Raw genomic sequence first — 23,505 nt, 5'->3', positions numbered from 1 at the left:
ATTTCAATTGATACTTCATAACTGTAATTTTGCTACTGTTATGAATCGTAATGTAACTATCTGATATGCAGGATGTATTTAGGCAACCCCTGTGAAAGGGTCGTTCAACCCCCAAAGGGGTCGCAACCCACACATTGAGAACCACTGCTATATAATAAAAGGCTGATATGCAAATTGACCGAACAATGTAACAACCAGTCACTATGATACACACTGACCACCAGGGGGCAGACGCTCAAAGCAGGAGCTACCCCTTGGTGGTCAGTGCACTCCCATGGGGGAGCGCCACTCAACCAGAAGCCCTGAGCTGGGCTTATGGCTGGTGAGCACAGCGATGGTGGCAGGAGCCTCTCCCGCCTCCAAGGCAGCACTAAGGATGTCCAACTGATGGCTTAGGCCCACTCCCCATGGACAGTGGGCCTAAGCCATCAGTCAGACATCCCCCAAGGGCTCTCAGACTGTAAGAGAGCATGGGCTGGGCTGAGGGACCACCTGCTGAATGCACGAATTTCATATACTAGGCCTCTAGTAGTAAAGATAATTAATCTAACCACATTCTTGTTTACAGTGGGCCACCAGAACAGAACAGACTCAAATCCTGCAGCAATCTGATTTCTAGCCTTAAACTCCTTTAGCATTCCTCCTGGAACTCCAATGGAACCTACGTATATATAGGGATCAAAGGAGCCCTCTGGACTCTCTCTCCTCTTCCTAGTCTGTCCATTGAAAAAGGTTTATGTATGCCAAAGTGAAAGGGATAGCCAATTGTATCAGAGCACAAGTTCTGCTCCATTTGATGGGCAAGGCCCAAGTCAGGGTCCTCCATAACACTACCAGACATCAGCAAGGGGTATTGACAGTGCATCAGGATGGGGTTCTGAGGGTACTTGGCCATTTATACATCTGGATAAATTTCTCATAAACTCCAAGTACTGTTACCTCCCCCTCCCCCCTTGAGAGGCAGGAGGTATAGTTTATGTGTGAGGACAGGGGCTGGATCACTTTGGGGGGGTCCTTGCTCTTTACCTCTGTTGAATGGGAACAACAGGGCAAGAGTCTTACAAGAGATGTTTCCCCAGGCAGTTTCCTCCTGGTACAAGGCAAGCACATATTCCATCCCATTACTGTCTGAGGTCCATCAGAACAGAAATGGGACCACTTGGGCCTCTAGCCTTCCTGCCACGCAAGCGTAACGTCGCTTTTATTTAGGGTGCATACAGAATATTTAATCCATTCCACCCAGGCATTCGTTCCCTTATATCCTACTTCAATTTACATGGTGGTGGCAGTGGCCTAGGGGATCTTGTCCTGTGACTTTTATTCCTAAATCTAGTCCTAGCCAATCTTTTTACCTAAAAGCTGAAATATTCAAGTCATTCAAGTTACCTATAACAAATAACTGGGTAAGCATGATCCAGATTGTATATCTTTCTGCAGCCCACATTGTAAGCCCCTGAAATTTGCCAGATCTCTAAAGCAAATAGAACTCAGTACATGATGGTTATTAAGACAGCTCACAGTTTTTAGCATCAGTTTCAAGGGGATATGTCATGGTATGGCTGTTCAAATTGAGGTGTGTCTGCCCTTAACCCGTGTGTGATGGGTCCAACCCCACTCTGCAGTGCAAACAGCAGTCTCTGTGGTAAGCAAGACAAGGTAGGGTCCTTCCCAGGAGGGTTCCAACTTGCTTCCCCTCCAAGTCTTGATTAGAACAAACTTGTTCTCCCGGTCGATGGCAATGAACCGGAAACTCAGGAGGGCCTTGGGTCAGGAGGCCTTCTTACCTGAGAGAGATTAAAGTAGAAGACATACCCAGTACATATTTCTTAAGAAATTTGCTCCCTAGTTTCCATTGTAGGAAGATCTTGAGGCAGTCCAGGGCCTATTGGAATCACCTACAGTCAACTCTAGGTTAAAAAAAAACCAAAAAACTTTTCTTAAAATTTAAACCCTAGGAAGGTTGTCAAACCCATTCTACCAAAAGATTACATAGTATTCAAAATGACAAGAGGGTATTAAACACAAACATAAGCTAGTAAAATTTTAGTTCCCACAACTAATATTACTTTTTTTAATACCTGATTAATATAATATATAACAATTTATAGAACTTTTGCTTCAGAAAAGGACTAACCAAAATAAGGTTTCTTTTCTAACTTCATTTGTCCTTGGGTGTGGTCAGCAAATAACACTAATTGGATTTCTGCTATCCGTCTCCCTGAGTACATTGATAAAAGCTATTTACTTTCTGTTTAGGGAGGCAAAATGCAAATCATTCACTCATAAGTGTCCTTGGTTAGGGAAGATAGGGTTTATTAGATGGCTCCAAATTGCTGTTTAATTATTTCAATTTCCCTATTCTATTTATTTTGGCATATAAGCCTGTGTCATTTATTCAATTTTTTAAACATTTTTTTTTACAAATATTCTATAACTTTCACAAATCTCTCTTTAGAAACCTTATAATTTTCAGAACTAATAAGCTTTAGAAACCACTTTCTTCTTCAAAGTGTATTTTCATGTCTCATGCTTTCTCTATGATACCAAAACCATAATTTCTTTTCATAATTTTAGAATTCTTAACCCTTAGAAACCTTAATTTTTAGGTGGCATATAAGTAATTAATATGCCTCAGATTAGCAATACATTCACATTTTAAGAAATATTTCAAATAAAATACAAGACTTATTCATTAATAGATTCAAATCCATCCTCTATACCAGTATTTTCCCTAAGAGGCAAATTCAAATTAATTAATGTTTCAATATCCTGTTACTTCAAAATATTTAGATGTTTATCATTTAACCCAGCAATGCTCCAAAACCTTTAAGTTATCAAAGACTTCGGAAAATTATGTATAGGCATATGAGGCTGGAGAAAGGGGTGGAGAGAGAAGGGAGCGGTCCCATAGCCTGTTCCCAGACCTCTACCTGCTTGGATTCAAAACTGCCACAATTTTCCTTAGTGATAACATGCTAAGGTTCGGGTGATGAGTTCAGCTTCTGATAGTAGCCGGACTGTTAAGTAAAGAAATGTTCTTTGGGAAGGGAGTGAGAATGTGGCCTTGGGATCTAAAGGTTCAGTGAGAGTCCCTTCCTTTTTTTCTGTGACCCATATGCTCCCTTTCCCAGATGGCCATACCCGACCTTCAAATCACTCCCCCTTCTTTTCCCGAGAATAGTATTCCCAAGATAGACATTGACTCGGGTCTGTGTATACACCTGTGGGCCCAAAAATGCGTCTAGAAGACTCTAGCTGGTCAGCTAGGCCACGTGGGTCTTCCAGCAGAGGTTTTAACTCTTTTTTTTTTACACTGCTCCAACTCCTTTCACAACCTAAAAAAGCTGTTTCCTGGTGGCACAGAGGCCTCAGGGCCAGTTGGAGTCTTATCAGGGCAGCCCTCCTCCTGAGGGGGAGGCTGGGATTGTAAATCGCCATCGTGGATGATCCCTCAGATTGCCCCCCGGTCGCATAGGGAGGGGAAGGCAAGGCAAGGGATCCCCTCCTCTGTCTGCCCTTGTTCTCTTTTAGGCCTCTCTGCCTTTGCAGGGAGAAGGACAACTGGCCCCTTCCTCCAACAGAGAGTGACTGGACTTTTATTATTAACATATTTATAATTATTACTGAAAAGCTTTACCATAAATCCTTCATTTTAGTTACATCAACTTTGAGAATTTAAAGCTAATTATTACCTAAAGCTTTTTCTTGACCAATTTTGTAAGAGGGATAACTCAATGTACTATTTTATTTTTCTCTGTAAGAACAGGAGTGCCCCTGCTTACTGCTAGAGGGTACGTCTACAGATCTGTTCCTCCCAGTGTTATGGGGAAAAACAGAACGTTGGGGACTAGTTATGGTTATATTACCATATAATATATGGGGATCTATTAATTATGCTGTTAACCATGATTACCCTTTTCATTCAAACAAAGGACATACCAACCTGGCTGGGAGTCGTATGCCCCCGGGATGTGGGAGTCACCCTTGTACTGTGGTCAGTCCTCATACAAGAACTGCCCATTATCATGGAAGCATAAACCTTGTTGCCCAACCCAGCCTGCATAGCTTACTTCCCCATATTCATAAACCAGGGAAGAGCAAACTAAAGTCCCTAAAAGATAGAAAGCCAACATTACATTACAGATACACAGACAGAAATCTCACTAGCTAAGAGTTTCTGGTGGCTAACACCCTGAGAGGGAGAGCAGGAAGAGTCCCCAAGAAAAAAATTGTTGGCAGCTGCTGGGACTTTCCTGCAGTCTCTGTCACGTGTTCAGCCTCACCACACATAACTGGGCTTCCCCAAAGCAGGACTTGCCCATTTTTAAACAAATTAAACACAACAAGAAAGAGACATAAAAACATCAACTGAAAAAATCTTATACAGGTGCACACAACACACTAAAAGTTCACACCACAGAATCCCCTGCATTAAGAACCACTAAAGCAGAGCAATGTCTTCTGTCCCTGATTTGGGAACTGCCTCCCCACCCCCACCCCGAATCTCAGCATTCTCCCCAATGGACTATTTCAGGGGAATATATTCCCTAGGCCTAGAATTTCTATTTCCCATCCTTGGCAGGTCCTTTGTGACTATGTTCTCAACCCCCCATATTGGAAGTTTTAAGATGGTGGCCCCCAAGGAAGCTGCAAATCATGCAGCCAACATGGTGGCTGCCAAGCCACGCAGTCCAAGATGATGGCTATCTAAGCTGTTCTTTGGCAGAAAAGATGACTTGTTTATTCTCACAAGCTCAGGATTTCACCTTCAAATACCAAGGTATTTTCCTAAACATGATAGCCTACCAAAAATAAAATTTGATGCCAATTATGAAGATTATACATATTCTTTTCACCACTGAGTAAGTGTTAGCTAAGGGGGAAAAAAATCCATGTACTCAATGGTTATAACTGAGGATAAGCTTGCTCATCAGTTTCTCATCAGTTTTTTGGGGTGATAAACTTCACCTGGATTGAGGGTGCAGCCTTGAGGCCAAAGAAGCAATTCTTCAAACAAACTTTACTAAGTGATACTGATATCGACTTTGTAATTGTGACTCACTATCAATTTCACCAATCTTATGAGCGTGATTAGAATTCAGCATGTTCAGGCTTTCCCCCTCTCTGTTCTCATAGTCTCTTAAAACAGATTCTATTAAGTTGGTACAGTTATGTTCTACAGAAATTAAGTTTAAAACATGGGAGCTCATCCCTATAAAATTGAAATCCCAACCATATGTACATTATTTGTTCCTTTATTTAAGCTCACATTCTTACTAGCATTTGCAAAGTGGTGTGTGTGTTTAGATTTTGAGCTACTCACGGGCCAGGTCTTCCTGGATTGTGTTGTGCCAGCAGTGAGGGTCACACTGCCCTTAGACATCAAATATACATGATCTGTAATTACAGTGACTTTTTCTGTCAGTGACCATGTAGAATACACCTTAATAAATGAATACTACAGCAATATGATTTCCATTCACTCCCAAGTGTCACAGGACCATAGCTTCTAACAGCCTATTATAATGTTCCGACCTAACCTTCAAAATGTCAATAAATTGGATTATAATGTAAGCCATTCTAAATGCCTTTGAAAGAAGACAGATGGATGTTATGCTGTCATGAATCTGAACCTCTGGGAAGTCTATGTTCAGAAAAACAGGAATTAATGTTTTGCTTTAGCTGGTAATACTCTATGCTACCTTCATTTGCTATTGGCCAATAATAATAATTTTAAAATGAATGACTTGAGTGTGAAAAGTTAAAAAAAATTTTTCAAAAAACACTTTAAGCTTGAAATGCTCAACCCATCCAGTTTTGGGGTTTTTTTTGTTTGTTTGTTTGTTGTTTTGTTTGGTTTGGTTTGGTTTGTGGTTTTAATCTTTGGCACCTTTGATTCCATAGATATAGATTATCAGGCTGCTTCCGCCACAATGTGAGCACATTTCCGTATGGAAATGTTAATTAATTGCAGAGATGACTAACTACTGCTGAGCAATTGCATTCAGCAAGGTGAACAAATGGAAAAACAGGGAGGGAGTACTCATTCTTAGAGATGTTCACTGTTGCTTCTCACCCAGATCATTTGTTAATGATCCTGGGAATTCTTTCTGAACATTTTTTTCCCCTCATAGAGAGCCCAAGGCATTCAGCTTACTTAGCCATAAGCATTAAAAAAATCTAGAAATGGCAATCCCTTAAATTAGCAGAGACTGATGCTCTGTTGCATAAATTTCTACAGGCCACAACACCAATTTCTGAGTACCTGCGTGTATAGGGGTCCTGTCAAAGTCTCAATGATCCCTCCCTTCTCAGGACCCTTGTGGGTTCCTGGTGACCATATTTGTACACCTGTGACTTTCCTTTCAGCTCGTACTAAATAATTTTGGGAGAGTTGGCACCTAATCCGAGGTGAACCAAGGAAATACTCTGGGGAATTGTGCATTAGGAGCAAATAGATCCCAAGAAGGAAGTTGTTTCACTAATGTCAGAGATTTCCAGAGGAAGTCGCCAGGCACGTCCTACAGCTCAATTTCCTGGAGCTGCCTTGATTCCCTCCCTTTCTGAGTTATGATTACTCAGCTTTTCTTGGGATCATAATAGGATCTGGGGCAAGAGAAACTAACTTGTCCAGGATATCATAACTGAAAAAATATCAAGTCATGGACAAGTCTCTGGTATGACGTATGGTTTCCCAAGGTAATATCAATTAGATTTATTTTATCTATTGATTGCTGAATGGATTGATCATAAAGATAGCAATAGTAAGTTCAGTTATGCTTTCCAAAAGTTGAGTGTTTTTTTTATTATTGCAACTGTAGGATCCATGCACATGAGACATTAATTATTCATTTTACACACAAGGCTTTGTTAGCTTTTCAAATTGCTTTGTAAAAACTCCAGAGCTTCACAACGTGTGAATCAGTGGTTCAGCGTAAGATTTCAAGGCATGTCCTGATTTTGATGTGATGCGGTTAATTAACCAGATGACACCTGTCTGAAAATGAGGTCAATTAAGTGAGATATGCCGACCAGTGGGAGTCAAATGCTATTTTCAAGTATCTCTAAAGCTCGTTAACAGTCCCACAAATAATATTTCATTCTAATTTTATGTTAAAATGTTATAATTATTTAAAACTATAATAAAAAACAAGTACACTATATAGGACACTTCCTATGTACATTTTAATGCATTCAAGACCACCTCAATATTAACTTATGCAGCTAGGTTAATTTATACAGAGCATGGAGAATTTTTGCTTTGAAGCAAGTAATGCTTCCTTTTAATCCAGCAGTTCTCAACCTGTGGGTCACGACCCCTTTGGCGGTCGAAGGACCCTTTCACAGGGGTCGCCTAAGACCATCCTGCATATCAGATATTTACATGACGATTCATCACAGTAGCAACATTACAGTGATGAAGTAGCAACGAAAATAATTTTATGGTTGGGGGTCACAACATGAGGAACTGTATTTAAAGGGCCAGAAGATTGAGAACCACTGTTAATCCATCATTAAGCTCCTGCTAGAGATCAACTACCTATGAATGTATCTGAACCATGTAGAAAGGTGTCTGCCGGGAGCCGGTCCATGCTTGCTGTTTCAAGGGACCTGGCATATATAGCATACGGTTCTTAATATGTTTGCTCACCTTCTTGGCGCTGTGTTTTAACCAAAGTCACCTCTCCGAGAAAGGTTGAATCCCCAGGTAGGGATTTTCCCCTGAAGTTAGGGAGGGAATAAAACCCCTCAACTAAGTGCCAGGCGGGTAATTAATCCCTTTAACTACGAACAATCATGCTTAAACTACATAATCTTTTCTCCCTGGAATGGAGATAAGAAACGCCCTAACCTTTGTAATAGAGATTGATAGGATTGAATCAACTGGTATAAATACAGTTGTAACAAGACAGAAACACTCAGAACTCAGAACACAGAACTCATGAGACAGAATTCAGAAGACAACAAGAGACAGAACTCAGAACACAGAAATCAGGAGACAGAATTCAGAAGACAGAAAGACTCAGAACTTAGAACAGAATCAAGAAGACAGAATCTACACGGAGACTAGAGACAGAAGAACTTCGCTGGAGAGAGCATGGCAAAAGATCCTGGACTGGACCTGACTACAGAAATTGGCAAGAGAACCTGACTAGAACTTGGTGACCAAAACCTGGCTGGAGAAGTCCCTGTGTCATTCCTTCTTCGCCGACTCCGCCCACGCCTTTGGGGACCCCTGGACCTGCTGGGGTTGGACCCCAGCATCTGGCGCCCGAACAGGGACCCCTAGGTAAGCGCCCCACACTCGGGACGGATCGGACTCCACCGTAGGAAGAGGGTGGATAGTCTTCGCCGACTCCGTCCACACCTTTGGGAACCCCTGGAACAGGATTCCCTTAGGTAAGCCGCCCCATTGAGAACCCCCACACTCGGGACGGATCAGACTCCACCGTAGGAAGAGGGTGGATAGTCTTCGCCGAATCTGTCCACACCTTTGGGAACCCCTGGAACAGGATTCCCTTAGGTAAGCCCCCCCCATTGAGAACCCCACACTCGGGACGGATAGGACTCCACCAGGGTGCTACAGACCCCCCTATAGAGGATAAGTAGGGTAAGAAGGTGGATAGTACAGAACTTAGATTGAGAAGATGTGCCATACTGAGTCCAAAGAAAGAAGACTCTGTATTGATCCTTAGATTGAGAAGATGTGCCATACTGAGTCCAAAGAAAGAAGACTCTGTATTGATCTTTAGATTAAGAAGATGTGCCATACTGAGTCTAAAGAAAAAAGACTCCGTATTGATCTTTTAACATATATGCTTGTTAGCAGAGGAATTAAGGTTACTCCCAGTCAGACAGAACATTTTATACAAGAAATACGTCCATGCTTTTCTGAGGAAGGAAAGGTGCCGGAAAGGTAAATGTAGAGGCATGGGAGAAGGTAGGCCCAAGGAGCCTTATCCTTAACCCCACTGCAGCCTTTTCCACCCCGGGAAAGTGCAGGATTGGCAAGCTCTCCCTGGGGTGATAGATCAGGACTCAGGTAATAGGAGAAAGCGCCAATCCTACTCTTAAAATGGATACAAGAGAGCGTTTGAGGTTTTTCTTTTTAATGCCTGCTTTTAAAAAATAAAAAAGGGGGAATTTGCCGGGAGCCGGTCCATGCTTGCTGTTTCAAGGGACCTGGCATATATAGCATACGGTTCTTAATATGTTTGCTCACCTTCTTGGCGCTGTGTTTTAACCAAAGTCACCTCTCCGAGAAAGGTTGAATCCCCAGGTAGGGATTTTCCCCTGAAGTTAGGGAGGGAATAAAACCCCTCAACTAAGTGCCAGGCGGGTAATTAATCCCTTTAACTACGAACAATCATGCTTAAACTACATAATCTTTTCTCCCTGGAATGGAGATAAGAAACGCCCTAACCTTTGTAATAGAGATTGATAGGATTGAATCAACTGGTATAAATACAGTTGTAACAAGACAGAAACACTCAGAACTCAGAACACAGAACTCATGAGACAGAATTCAGAAGACAACAAGAGACAGAACTCAGAACACAGAAATCAGGAGACAGAATTCAGAAGACAGAAAGACTCAGAACTTAGAACAGAATCAAGAAGACAGAATCTACACGGAGACTAGAGACAGAAGAACTTCGCTGGAGAGAGCATGGCAAAAGATCCTGGACTGGACCTGACTACAGAAATTGGCAAGAGAACCTGACTAGAACTTGGTGACCAAAACCTGGCTGGAGAAGTCCCTGTGTCATTCCTTCTTCGCCGACTCCGCCCACGCCTTTGGGGACCCCTGGACCTGCTGGGGTTGGACCCCAGCAGGTGTCATTGATCATAGAGGTGGTTACTTGGCACACAGGTATGGGTTTTTTTACCCAATTCAGGGTAGCCTATAACTAGTCATATAAGATTTTTAGAAACAAATGTTTCACTATTATCAGGATTTTCTCAATACTATACTAATAAAATACAACAAAAAAATATTGCTGCTGAGGGAGATTTAAGGCCCTAATTATAATTCCTGCTTCCAAATTTGTGTGGTCATTAAAATAGATGTCAACATTGAACTTATAAGATAATTTTATATTAACAAAATACTCTTTTTACTTATTTATTTTATAGATTGAGCTTCTATTTAAGATTTTGCTTCATTAATGTTTTCCTCAAAGGAAATGGTTTGAAAACCACCATTAAGCCAAATTTCTCAACCTTGGCACTACTGACATTTTGAAACAGATAACTCTTTACTGTTGGGGGCTCTCCTGGTCATTGCAGGATGTTAGGCAGAATCCCTGGCCTCCACCGAGTGGATGAAAGTATCAGGCCTCCACTACCAGCCTGACAATCAAAAATGTCTACAGATATTGCCGAATGTCCCTTTAGGGGGAAAATTACCCACTGGCTAAGTCATAGGATCATAGGACTTGCCACACTTTAGTTATATAATATATACATATATATAAAATGCCCATGGCCCTAACACCATAACAACCAAAGACCGGAGCGTGTGTGTGGAGATGCAAGCACGGTGAGGCCACACAGGTGGGTGGGGCCACGCTAGTTCTCGTGCTGGGCTTCTAGTTTATAAATAATTTTCACAATCTTTTTACTTATAAGAAACTATGAAACAATTACTATAGTAGGGTAGATAGATAATTTTTAAAACATTTAAAAATATGTATTGTGTTGTCTCGTTAAGGGTGTTTTAAAATACTTGCAGGCCATATAAACAGGCTTGTGAAATTGTATTTTTAGAAAACAAAAGATATGCAGTATATATTTTTAAGTAAAAAAATTAATACATGTAATTATGAGAGCAGGAGTCAAGAAAGAATCTAATAAAACCCTTGCATGTGCTAAATTCTGGACTATAACTAGTCTTTAAAATTTTTGTAAAACACTTGGAAGAAATGTTTTATAAATTGAACCTGAATTTTTTTTTTTTTTTTGCTTTTGCCTATTGCTCAAATAAATCTTATTACATTGACCAACATCCTGTCTAAGAAAGGCTTCAAAGGGAATGCCCCAATGCTCATCCTTTGAACTCTCATCTTTCATAAGGAAAGCCTGCGAGAAATTGGAAAGGATTAGGGTCTTTTGTAACAGTGTTTTAAGAAGAAAGTTCCCGTTAGGTTAACACACATGACCAAAACAATAAGTCACCCTGGCAGCCTCAAAAAACATAGGAATGAAGAGTACTTTGTCAAATTTAGATACTCTGTTAGTGGGAGCGTAAATTGGCACAATCTCTACCAAGGGCAATGTGGCAAAACTTACAATGCATATACCTTTTTCCAACCATTCCCTTTCCAGAAATAGCCAACAGATAGTAGTGAGACATAGTAGGGTGTACCAGTATATTCAGTGCATCTTCATTTATAAAACTAAAAGACAGGAAACAGTGTAAATGTCCATCAAAAGATGACTGGGAATATAAAGTATGGTATTTCCATACAACTGAAGACATTGCAGTAAAATTTTTAAGACAGCTTATTATTTACGGATATAAAACCAATTCCAAGATGCATTGTTAATGCAAACAAGAAAGGTTCAGAGCAGGTAGGCAGCTGTCTAAGAAGCTATCCTCTAAGAAGATATAGCCATACTCCTATTTGCACAAGGAATATTCATGGAAAATTTCCAATGTTGTGGGGATTAAAGTAGCAAGGAAACTTTCTATTATTAAATTTGAATATTTTGAATTCTTTACATTACAATCACGTTACTTTGTGTGAGAAGACCATGCCATTTTTCAAAGAAAAGTACTTTCTCAATTCCATAGTAATATGCAATGTTCGTAAGAGTGATAGCCTAAGAATTTCAGTTACTCTCAGATTCCATAGCCCAGGCAAATGAAAATGGAGGGATAATGGAAACCCAGGTGAGATATCTAGAGTCAGGGTTTGGGGGTTTGCATAAAAACATAAGCTCAACTGGAGTTGGTGACTATGTGGTATGAATACCAATTCTAAGGTAGTGTTTTCTTTCCTGGTTATATTGAGTATAGGTGGATCAGGGTCTCAGAGGTGAATTTGACAAATCTCTGTAATAGTGGGTAGTGTTAGGCACCAAAAGTTATAGAGGACAGGTTTTGTTGCTGTTGTTTTGTTGTTTTATTATTAGGTTGTAGCAGGAGATGAACGTAGGCTTTAATGCATATTGTAGATGACCTACTCATAGGCAGGACTTGCTGAAGATACTGGCAGAAACATTGCCAGGATGCTATGGGATAAAAATAGCTATAGTAATGACCAGCATTTGTGGAGCACACATCTCTTTTAATTCTCACTGCCACTCATCCAATGTAGTAGGTGTTATGATGGATAAGGGGACTGAGGCTCATGGAGCTCAATTAAATAGCCCAGGCTCACAAGACTAGTTAGCAGCAAAGAAAGACTCAAATTAAATCTGCCTGCCTTCAAAAATTTTAACCACCAAATTTTTATGCCCACTGGTAATATGATCCGGGGCTGGGAAGCCTGGAACCGGAGGCCATCATACTTATGATGCTATCTTTCTCTCTCTCATCCTGACAGAATCACAACCACAGCTGCATGTATGATGGATCTCCGAAGATATCCTCTGGATGAACAAAACTGCACTCTGGAGATTGAAAGTTGTGAGTTACTTGGACAGGGGAATGGAAAGGGGGGTGCGTGCTTGACTCAATTAAATTCCACCTTGTGTTGAATGATTGCTAGGATTTTTTCAGCTATACTATGCTGCCAACTTTTTAAGGGTTTCCTACCCTAGTGACATTTCTCATATTGGTGGCTCCAAGTTCATTTCAATGCAGTAAAATTTTTGAACCATGAGGAAAAGTCTACTTAGTTTAGCAGGACAATTCATGCTATCTCCTCAGAGTGGAGTTTCTCCTAAGGTGTTCTAACACCCAAACTGCATTAACAAGAGGGGGAAAAACATTTTAGTATGTAAAGGCTTTAAGAGATTGTTTTTGATTTGATAGTCTCCACCTGGAGGGTTGTAAATTGTTGTATTTTAGAAAAACACTATGGTAGGGTCTTGGGCGCTTTTGTCTTTCTTCATTGGAAGAATAAACCTTCATGATGCTCATGCATTGGGACAAAGACTTACTATGTTTCAGGTCTAGTGACTAATTTTGGTTTGTCTTCTTGGGCTGTTTTCATTGATTGTTTTCTTAACAATTTGAATATTTTAGTCACTGATACTTAATGTGATTGACTTTGTTTCATATGAATATTTTAGTCACTGAGACTTAGTTTGATTGACTTTGTTTCATTGTTTCATAGCTATCAACAAGCAGGCATTTAAGTCCATTTATTGTGAATACCAGGCCTAGCCCATTTCCTGGTTTTAAGGGACACAGAAAGGTGCAGTAGTAAATTCAGAATATTATAATGCCACCTACTGTAATGTGAGAAATAGACAGATATTTACTTAAATCATCTAAAATTCTTCCCAGATCTAAACATCAAAATAGTAAAAGAAAATGGGAAAAATTCAGTGACCTCATAGTATTATTAAAGAATACCAGTAAATATAGTACTGTACTCCTAATTATCTGATTATTAAGGAACTAGAGGCCCAGTGCACAAAATTCATGCACTCGGGGAGGGGGGTGCCAGGATCCCTCAGCCCGGCCTGTTCCCTCTCGCAGTCTGGGAGTCCTCAAGGGATGTTTGACTGATGGCTAAGTCAGTTGTCAGACATCCTCAGTGCTGCCACAGAGGCGGGAGAGGCTCCTACCACTGCTGCTGCGCTCGCCAACCGTGAGCCTGGCTTCTGGCTGAGCAGCGCTCCCCCTGCGTTGAGCGGGATTGGGCGGAAACTGACTCTCTGACATCCTCCGAGGGGTCCTGGATTGTGAGAGGGCACAGGCCAGGGGACCCCACCTGTGCACGATCAGGGTCTGGGAGGGATGCAGGAGTTTGGCCAGTCAGGGAGGGATCATGGCAGGGCTCCAGGGCATGTCCAGCCCGTCTTGCTCAGTCTCAATTGGCCAGACCCCAGCAGCAAGCTAACCTACTGGTCAGAGCATCTGCCCCCTGGTGCTCAGTGCACGTCATAGCAAGCAGTTGGGTGGCCTTAGCATATCATTAGCATATTATGCTTTGATTGGTTGAACAGATGACTGGACGACCGGACACAGCATTTTAGGCTTTTATTAGTATACTAGTGGCCCAGTGCACAAAGTTTGTGCACATTAAAAGGGAATTAATTAGAGGAAATATTTTAATATTGCTATTTGCCCTTTCTCTATAATAGAAATGTCATAGATGAAAGAAAATTAGTAAAATGTATATGAAAATCTTCCTCCTGTCCGAGTCTGGGGTGCACCACAGGACCCAGAGTCAAGTCCCCGCTGACCCGTGCACGCCTCGAAATCGCATGAGACCTAGACCCAGCTGGCCCCACCCCCATTGGGCGTGATGCAGACCCGGCCGGTCTCACCCCCATCAAGCCCTGCCGGGTGGGGAGCACAGCCTCAGGTCCCCTGGCCCAGCGCCAGGCGGGGTCCCAGCCTCAGGTCCCCTGTCAAGCCCCACTGGGTGGGGGGGGGTTGCCGCCTCAGGTCCCCCACCCTGGCCCGGTGCCACGCAGCCTCAGGTCCCTGCTGATCTCTCGTTGAGGGAACCCCACTTCCGCTGTGGGCACAGCTATCTTGTGACAGCATGAGGATTAATTTGCATATTACCTCTATTATATAGGAGAATAGGATTACATTAATTTTCTACTTTTACTGAACACAAACATAGAAATAGATAAATATACTTTTGTAGATATAGATATAGATTCAGACACAGATGGTGATATACTACCACTAAAACTAGAATGAACAAGAAAATTCATGAGCTATTCTTTAAGAAATATTCTAATTTTAAAATGCATTATATAAGTAAGCTGGTTGATAGGTGTTACTATGTGATGTGATGACTTTTGATTTATATGACAACCAAATTCAAAAGGTAGAAATGAAATATGAACACAATCATTTATTAATGGCCAGTAATAGTTTATAAATAAGGCAGAACTTGAGCTAAGCAAGTAAACCATTAGCTTTTGGAATGGACATGGAAAGAGGCCATCATGGGTTGCTTCATATGGATTGCCTTTTAGCCTTGGCATCTCTTCTGTGGATTGTGATCTTTTACCTTTACTTCACTGGACAGCAGTAGGATATGACATCCTCTCAAAATTCAAAGACCTTATGGTTTACATCAGTCACCTAAAGAAGTAATGAGTTTGACAAGTCCTTAAATTTATTCTGTGTTGTAAATTATCAAGCTAAAATTATCAGGATTTATTGTCTCCTAAAATGCATTTTTATTTTACAATACATATTAAGTTTTTATATTATTATAAGTTATACTTTTCTTTAAGTAGGCAATTAAATTTATTCATATTTAGGAAATAGATGGCTTTGAAGTCCATTTATTATATCATATAATGACCAAAACAAAACTATAAATGAGGAAGAAATAAAACATAAGTTTCATGTGGCAGGGATGGGGAAAGCACCAACAGCCAGATACCCCAAAATAATTATAAAATATGGTGTCAGGCAATAGGTGGTGACCCAGGCATATGGAGTCATTGAGGAAATTCAGTAATATGCCATCAGCTGTCTGGACAGATGGATGAAGCAGGTAACTGGACCCCTCAAGTCAGCTAATAGGTAGAATTGCAGGCAGATGGTGGCCGTCATTCAAGTGACCCAACAGCAGGTCACAGAACTCCAGTCCCTACAGATATTTACCTAAAGCAAAGCAGAGACTCGAGTCTGTAAGAGTCTGTGTAATGAGGAGTTTATAACGGCAGGAATTTGGGAGAAAGGGTGAAAAAAAATCACAGAACTGCCTTGTACTTGTGAGACCGAAGCTAGGCATTAATATAACAGCTCCGTAACATAAATATTTCTACCAACTTTTGAGAGATAATGTATCTGAGGCTCAGAGAAGTGAAATAACTTACCCTGGCCAAGGATAGTGGTGAAATGGGGCTTCAAACCCAGGTAATCTTACTGTCATAGAATCCTGCAATCAACAGGTGAGCAAGGGAGCAGAACATTATCCCTAATACAGGTTAAAATAGAGCCCAGAAGCTGAGGCAGAACTGGCTTTCAGGTCAAAGGTCAAATGATTGCAACTGCAGAGAGTGTAGTCTGTGGATGCAGGAAGCCAGGTAGTCCTTGATTCCATTCATGTTAACCTAAAAAACAAACAAACAGACAAAAAAAAAGCGTAAAGGCCTCAAATGACAACATTGTTTAGCTTTAATATTTTAGTTAAAATGTATACCTTCTTAACAATAGATAAATCAATGTTAAGAGATCTTAAATATTAAAAGGAATAATTCCAAGCAACGAAGTATCATATGGCAATACTGTGGAGTTCAAATGAGCTTTGCTTGTTCCCTAAGTACATAATCAATATGTTGTTAAGTACTAATAAATACAGAATCTGGTATTCATCTTTTTTTAACTCTTCATGAAGAAGCGTGTGCTGCATTATTTGCTAAAATAGCTCTCCCTGAATTTATGAAGCCTGTAACTGAACTTTAAAGTGATTACAAATGAGAGGCTGTCGTGTATGTTGGGAAATAAGAATGATAAAGTAGACATGCTGCCAAAGTAAAGTTGAACCGATCATACTTTTGCGAACAATAGAACGGAAACATTACCTACCTTACAAAATGCACTAGTTTGTATTCTCTTCCATCACAATCCCAAGGATGGGGCAATGTTTTGCTCGGTTAGGTCTTTTGAGAAAAATTAAAGATGTTTTGCTTTTTTTAAATGTCATCTAATCAAGTAAAATTGGAAAGGTTATAAAGCCTTGTTAAATTGAAATTTTAGTTGAACTTGGAGCAGATCAATAGCTTTCTAGCCCTGGGATGCTATAAAAACAGTTAATGGCACATAGAAAAATTGATCAAGAAATTTAGTACTAAGAGGATTTGGAATTTGAAATCAATAAAGCTGTCATGTGAAGCTTTGATAGCCACGAGCTGCATGTAGATATAGAAGAACTTGGGATAACCACCATGGAGGATTCAGGTGCCCTTTCCAATTCTCTGCAGCAACAATGGAGGAAGATATTGACCCGAATCTCATCCTCTCAGTACAAGAGGATCTTGTCACTTGTCACTTACACCCAAAGCAGTAGCAGCCGTCTCAGGCCTGAAATCTCTCAGCAGTCTCACCCATCTTGTTCTACACTTCCTTGTGTCTTCACCATTCTAAGCTGGCCCTCCGTATTTCAGAGGAGGAGGTGCTCCACTTCTTTTATAGCCTGACCTTGCCCCCTGTGCTCAGGATTCCATCTGTCTTCCTCCTCTGAGAATTGACTTTTTTTCAAGTTCACACACACTCCACCCCTGATCACTTTGATCCTCAATCTCACCCTCTGGCTAGCTCTTTATTCAAAGCCTAAAAACAAGTTTAAACTCTTCTCATTATCAAACACTTCTTCTGTCCCCTAAAGCTTTCTGTAATTACTCTCCTTTTCTTCAAGCCACCTGGAATAATGGTCTATATCTGTTGTCCAATGCCTCAACTTCCTCTCAGTCCATTGTATTTTGGAACCAGTCTACCCATCTCTCAACCCCACTGATACTGTTCTCAGAAAGGTCACCTCTCTTTATATACCATCTTTATTCCAATAGTCCCCAAATATATATCTCCAGCTCAGTTATCTTCTAAGCCCCAGACGATGTACATAGCATTCTTCTTGGCATGTCTATTTTTATGTTTCAAAGGCATCTTAATTTTCTCAAAAGTTAACTATCATTTTTCCCTCCCAAATGAGTTTTACTCCCAGTCTCCTTAATCTCAGTATCCAACCAGAATCCTTGGACTAATTGTTGAAATTTCCCTTATACTCTTCCATTCCAATCTATTGTCAAATACCACTCGTTCTACCTGCAAGGTAGAATAGAATGAATGGCTGAGTTGCTTTTATCCATCACAGTTCTTTTGCCTTTTCTCGTCTCATCCTTCAGTTCTCCCCTACCATGACACCTCCAATTAGAGGCTTTCCTGAGAATCCAATCTAAATTATGAACCCGAGTTATTATCTCCAAATTCTGTTAGTTTCCCATGTAGCGTTTAGTAGCATTTATATGCTTGTGTGTTTATTTTTTCTTCCTTCTATGGGTTATAATAAAACCCATGGGAAAAAAAGATCATTACTTTGTTCACAAGAATAATTACAACTTAGGGTAGTACTTAATAATGAATATTTTTGGAGTGAATTTATGCTAAATTTCTTAGCTCCAAACTTCTCAAGTCTTTTAAATTTTAGAAGATAGAAGTCTGGTCTTCATTTTCTCAGACATGATTTAAGGCATGGGTTCTTTTACTTGCCATAAAATATTCTTTCATTTGTATAATTTTATATTTGTGCTTTAAGATTATCTCAGAATTTAAGATTATAAATGTGTCAACTAAGAGCCAGATATGGAAACATTTAGGAATTTCAGTGTGCTGGCAAATGTGATAAATCCCTATGATTTTTTTGTTCCATTTTTTAAAAACTTATCTTTATTGTTCAAAGTATTACAGATGTCCCCTTTCCTCCCTCCCCCTCCCCATTGACCCACTCTGCCCTGCTCTTGCCCCCACCCCAGGCCTTCACCACACTAATTTTTGTTTCATTTGAGCCGTTGGCTGTCTATATCCCTCCCACCTGAACCACAACCAATTTATCAAACAAAGGTAACATTTAGTGATACCTGATTATTTTTATATTTGTACCTTGTTTTTAAAAAAATGGTTTGGAAACTTTTAACTTAGGCATTGTCTTAATGTGTCCAATTTAGTGAATCATCCACTCAATCTATCTTTTAGTCTCAGAATATTATCATTGTGTTGATTTCAGTGTTTTCATGTTCACAAAAATAGTAGAAATAAGAAAAATGTGTCTACCTAAATACAATGGCATAACTTAACTATGGAAAATTTCCTGTGAGAATGTGATTTTTGCAGTTGAAATGCTGAGTTCTATTTATATAATGTGTTACATCAACACTTGGAAATAAGATCAAAATAAGTGTAATGTCCAGATATGAGACAGGAGTAGTTTTACAAAAGTCTGCCCTTATAAAGCCACATGTGGAGAACTGTGTCCAGTTCTTAATGCTGAATTAAGGTAATTTCCTTTAGAGGAGGATACCAAGCTATCTTGGGGGGAAATTTATGAAGGAATAATAGCCATTGCTGAATGCTTTAAATGCTATCACATAAAAGAAAAATCTTGGGTTTGGTGTTGGCCAGTGTATTAGGATTCTCCAGAGAAACATAACCAGTAGGATGGATATATATATTATTAATATATATATATAATTTTATAAAGAAATTGCTTATGTGATTATAGAGACTGATAAGTCCCAAATCTGCACAGTAAGTTGGCAAACTAGAGCGCTGACAGTGTAGGTCCAGTTCAAAGGCCAGCGTGCTTGAGACCCAGGGAGGACCCATGTTTCCATTTGAGTCTGAAGCAGGAAAAAGCTGATTGTCCCAGGTCAAAGAAAGGCAGACAGGAGGAATCCTCTCTTACTCTGAAGGTCAGTCTTTTTGTTTTATTCAAGCCTTCAACTAATTGGATGAGGCCTGCCCACATTAGGGAGGGCAATCTACTCAGTCTACTATCTTATTAGTTAAAGCAGTGGTTCTCAACCTTGGCTGCACATTAGAATCACCTGGGAATCTTTTTAAAATCCTGATTTCTGGGCCTCATCCCGGAGGCAGGAGGTTCAGAAATCAGGATTTTAAAAAGATTCCCAGGTGATTCTAATGTGCAGCCAAGGTTGAGAACCACTGAGTTAAAGGCTAATCCCTTCCAAAAGCACCCTCCCAGAAGCAGGACGAAGAATGCTGGATCCAGTATCGAGGCACTTTGTGGCTCACTCAAATTGATACATAAAAATAACCCACTCAATACTAGATTCGAACCCATTCAATTCACTTCAGTTCAACTAGCATTTCTCACCTGTTAACTACATGTTCTCTGTATGCTAAGTGCTGGTGTCACAGCAGCAGCTGGGCAGACAGGTGGGCAGAAGTTACAGGAAGGTAGATGTTGAATTTAAGAAAAATACTTTCCAATGAACCAAGGAACACATTCACGAAATCAGTCCCTTTTTAAGAAAGACTTCCCTTATCAGAGACACTTCAACTAATTGGATATGGCCACCTACCAGCATTAATGTAGAAGACATTCCTCATTGAGATGCCAGTTAATTATATAACCTTAAAGATCTCTTTCAGCCCTAAAATCTGAAACTCTGGGAGTTTATTCAATTTAGTTGCATTGCCAGTTAGTTACTTTATGTGCTTGCCTAAAATAATGGTTCTAAAGTAATCCTGATTTATAAAGGATATTAGAATATAGCAAAAATGTTATGAATACATGAACATATAAATACTCACAAGAAAATATGAAATATAGGACAATTACCAGCAAAGCCTTTGAATCATTCTTACTTTATTTCTGCCTGCCAAATCATTAATTCTGATCTGAAGTAATTTAAAAATAGCATCTACAACATACCGCACACTTTCTATTCATGGACGCTAAACACCAAAAATAACAGAAGTAAATTGAACTTCATGAATGATTCATGGCTTTCCTTGCTTTATGTCCCCATTGTCAAGGAAATTAGCAGCATTGGATATCTCCTTAGATAAATTTGATTTTGCCATATTCAGTAGACTACTTAATGAAAATGAGTATTTCACACTTATGTTTATAGAAATGTTAATGAATTTTAGCGCCTGTAGCTTTTTTGATGAGCAGAGGAGTGGGTGTAGGAAGGAGGAAATATTTTTTGAATTAATGTATTCCTTTTTCTAGACTGCTTCTTTGAAACTGTGAAAAAACACTCTTTCTGAAAAGTCTCTGATCTTTTTAAGTTACAAAATAAAAGCCAGTGAAGGAATGGAGTTCCTTTTATGAAAATTAGTTTTGCAATCAACTTGACTATAAAGTTAGCCTCATAGCTGTTCACTTCATCCCTATTACAGTTTAAGTTTATTTTCCATGCCTGGGTAAGTGGCTATGTAGATTGATGAGGATATCTCAGATTTACAGATTTGGATTTCTGAAAATTTCTTCTCTCCATGGTGCCTTGATGAATGGCCATTTTGCTGCTAACTTCTTAAGAGGAAGTCAAAACAAAGCTATTGCTTTACATAAAGGTTTTAATATTAACCAAACATGTAAAGAGACATTTTATAATGGAATTTTAATCTTCAAGAATAGACACTCTTGTTAAACTGACGGCTTTAGTTCACTGGGGGTCAAAACTTGATAATAATGACAGCTAATATTTATTGATTATATATTACTAGAGGCCTGGTGCACAAAATCCATGTACTGGGGGCAGGAGGGAGTCCCTCAGCCCGGCCTGTGCCCTTACAGTCTGGGACCCCTCACTCCTTACCGCCCGCCTGTCACTGCTCCTTACCTCTCATTTCGCTGCTCCTTAGCACTACTGCAGAGGCAGGAGAGGTTGCCACCACCACTGCTGTGCACACCAGCTGTGAGCCCGGCTTCTGGCTGAGCAGTGCTCTCCCTGTGGTCAGTTGAGCGTCTTCCCCCTGGTGGTCAGTGAACATCATAGCTACTGGTTGTTCTGGTCGTTCTGCCATAATGGTTGCTTAGGCTTTTATTATATAGACTAGAGGCCCAGTGCACAAATTCGTGCACCAGTAGGGTCCCTCGGCTTGGCCTGCAGGATCGGGGCTGGAGAGACCACAAGAGGGACTGCGGGAGGGCTCCAGGGTGTGTCCAGCACATCTTGCTCAGTCCCTATCGGCCAGACCCCAGCAGCAAGCTAACCTACCAGTCGGAACGTCTACCCCCTGGTGATTAGTGCATGTCATAGCAACTGATCGACTTGTTGATTGCCCCCTGGTGGTCAGTGCACATCATAGTGAGCAGTTGAGCAGCCTTAGCATATCATTAGCATATTAAGCTTAGATTGGTTGAACTGCCGACAGGTCGACCAGACACTTAGCATATTAGGCTTTTATTATATAGGGTGGACCAGACACTTAACAAGGATTTCCCATTTAATCTTCTCCAAAACTCTATTTTACATAGGAAATCAAAGCACCATTGTAGTAGTAATTTCTTCAAGTCACAAAATTAGTGGTCCAAATGGGATTTGAACTCAAGCAATCTGACTTGAAAGTCTAAGATTTAGAGGAAAGATGGAGGAAAACCTCTTAAGAAAACTTCTCTATAGTGTCTTCATAAAACTTCTCTCCATCTTTCCCACTGTGTGTGACTTGGGTAATTATGAAAAGATCTCACCTGAAAACAAAGCAGGTTTTAATTGGTCCTTCTCTCAATTCATGGTCTTTCTACATGAGCATTTATTTCTGACATTCTTGCCAACTAAACTGAACATTGATATAATTTAAGGATAACCATTATTTTACCAGGTCACTTCTACTTGCAACAGGTCACAAAATGGTCAGAAATCCTTTCTCTTCTAGATGTTTACAGATACTATTTCCCACATCATTTTAAGATTGTGCTAGGCCTGACTGACTGCAGTGGTGCTGTAGTTTCAAAATCCATTTATTTCTCATAATGTTATTGCGTGGACATCTATAATCTTGGGAATAGATATATTCTCATGAGGGGTCTTGAGTTGGATTGTTCTGTGAACCACATTCATAAAGGAACCATGTGAGGATATATATGTTAGTTTTCATTTAGGTATCAATTTCAACATTTAAATTTCGTTATTCTTCTCTTTCAGATCAAAGATTTTCAAAGGGGGCTTTTACAAAATATTGATACCATGATCCCACCCTCGACCAAAAAGAATTTGTGGAAGGTGCCCTTGAAAGCATTTTTTAAGCTCTCCCTCCAGGTGATTTCAATATGCAGCCGAGTTTGACAGACACGGCTTGAAGGCTGTCATGCTTTGAATTCTTGCTCCTCTCTTTTTCTGATAGACCCAGTTCTCTAAATGGGAAGCAGAATGGAAACAGAAATAAGAGAAGAAAGTACAGCAGAGAACAGAAAATAGCATGATTTTCAAAGAAAGAAATCACTGAAATGATCAAAGGAGAAAATTTAAACTATTCTTTCTTTTATCCTTCCTGACAGAAGGCTCCATTTTTTTTTCTTTCTATTTAAAAATGCATGCCTTGAAATAACTAGGTAGACCAGTAGACCCTGCTTTTCATTGGCACTGAGTGCTTCAACCAGATATTCAAATCCATGTCATAATTGCTCAAGTGGTTATAAGACACTACTCTATTTTAAAAGCCTCAGTATGAATACGTATTAATAGGAACACAATTAATGAAACATTAATTTGTATAATGATGCTGTCCGTGGTAAGTGGAGTTTTCCACTTTAGAGAGAGAGGACATCAAATGCTTTTAGTAACATTCTCTACTATGTTAAGTAAAGAAAAAAGCTAGTTAAAATTTACATTTGCATAGCAACAGGCTTTCCAGGAATAGTTTAATCAAGCTGAAATTAAGCA

General features: G+C 40.0%; 1 protein-coding gene across 1 annotated transcript in view; it reads left to right on the top strand.

The window, feature by feature from the left end:
- The window catches only part of GABRB1 (gamma-aminobutyric acid type A receptor subunit beta1), a 222,401-nt gene that overhangs the window by 123,233 nt on the left and 75,663 nt on the right, over nt 1-23,505 (top strand). The window contains exon 2 of the mRNA XM_059682608.1: nt 12,552-12,634. Within this exon, the coding sequence (XP_059538591.1) occupies nt 12,552-12,634 (83 nt within the window). The remainder of the gene's footprint in view (nt 1-12,551; nt 12,635-23,505) is intronic.

The sequence above is a fragment of the Myotis daubentonii genome, chromosome 1 (assembly GCF_963259705.1).
Source record: "Myotis daubentonii chromosome 1, mMyoDau2.1, whole genome shotgun sequence".
NCBI classification, from domain to species: domain Eukaryota; kingdom Metazoa; phylum Chordata; class Mammalia; order Chiroptera; family Vespertilionidae; genus Myotis; species Myotis daubentonii.
This window is presented reverse-complemented; position numbering and strand designations above follow the sequence as displayed.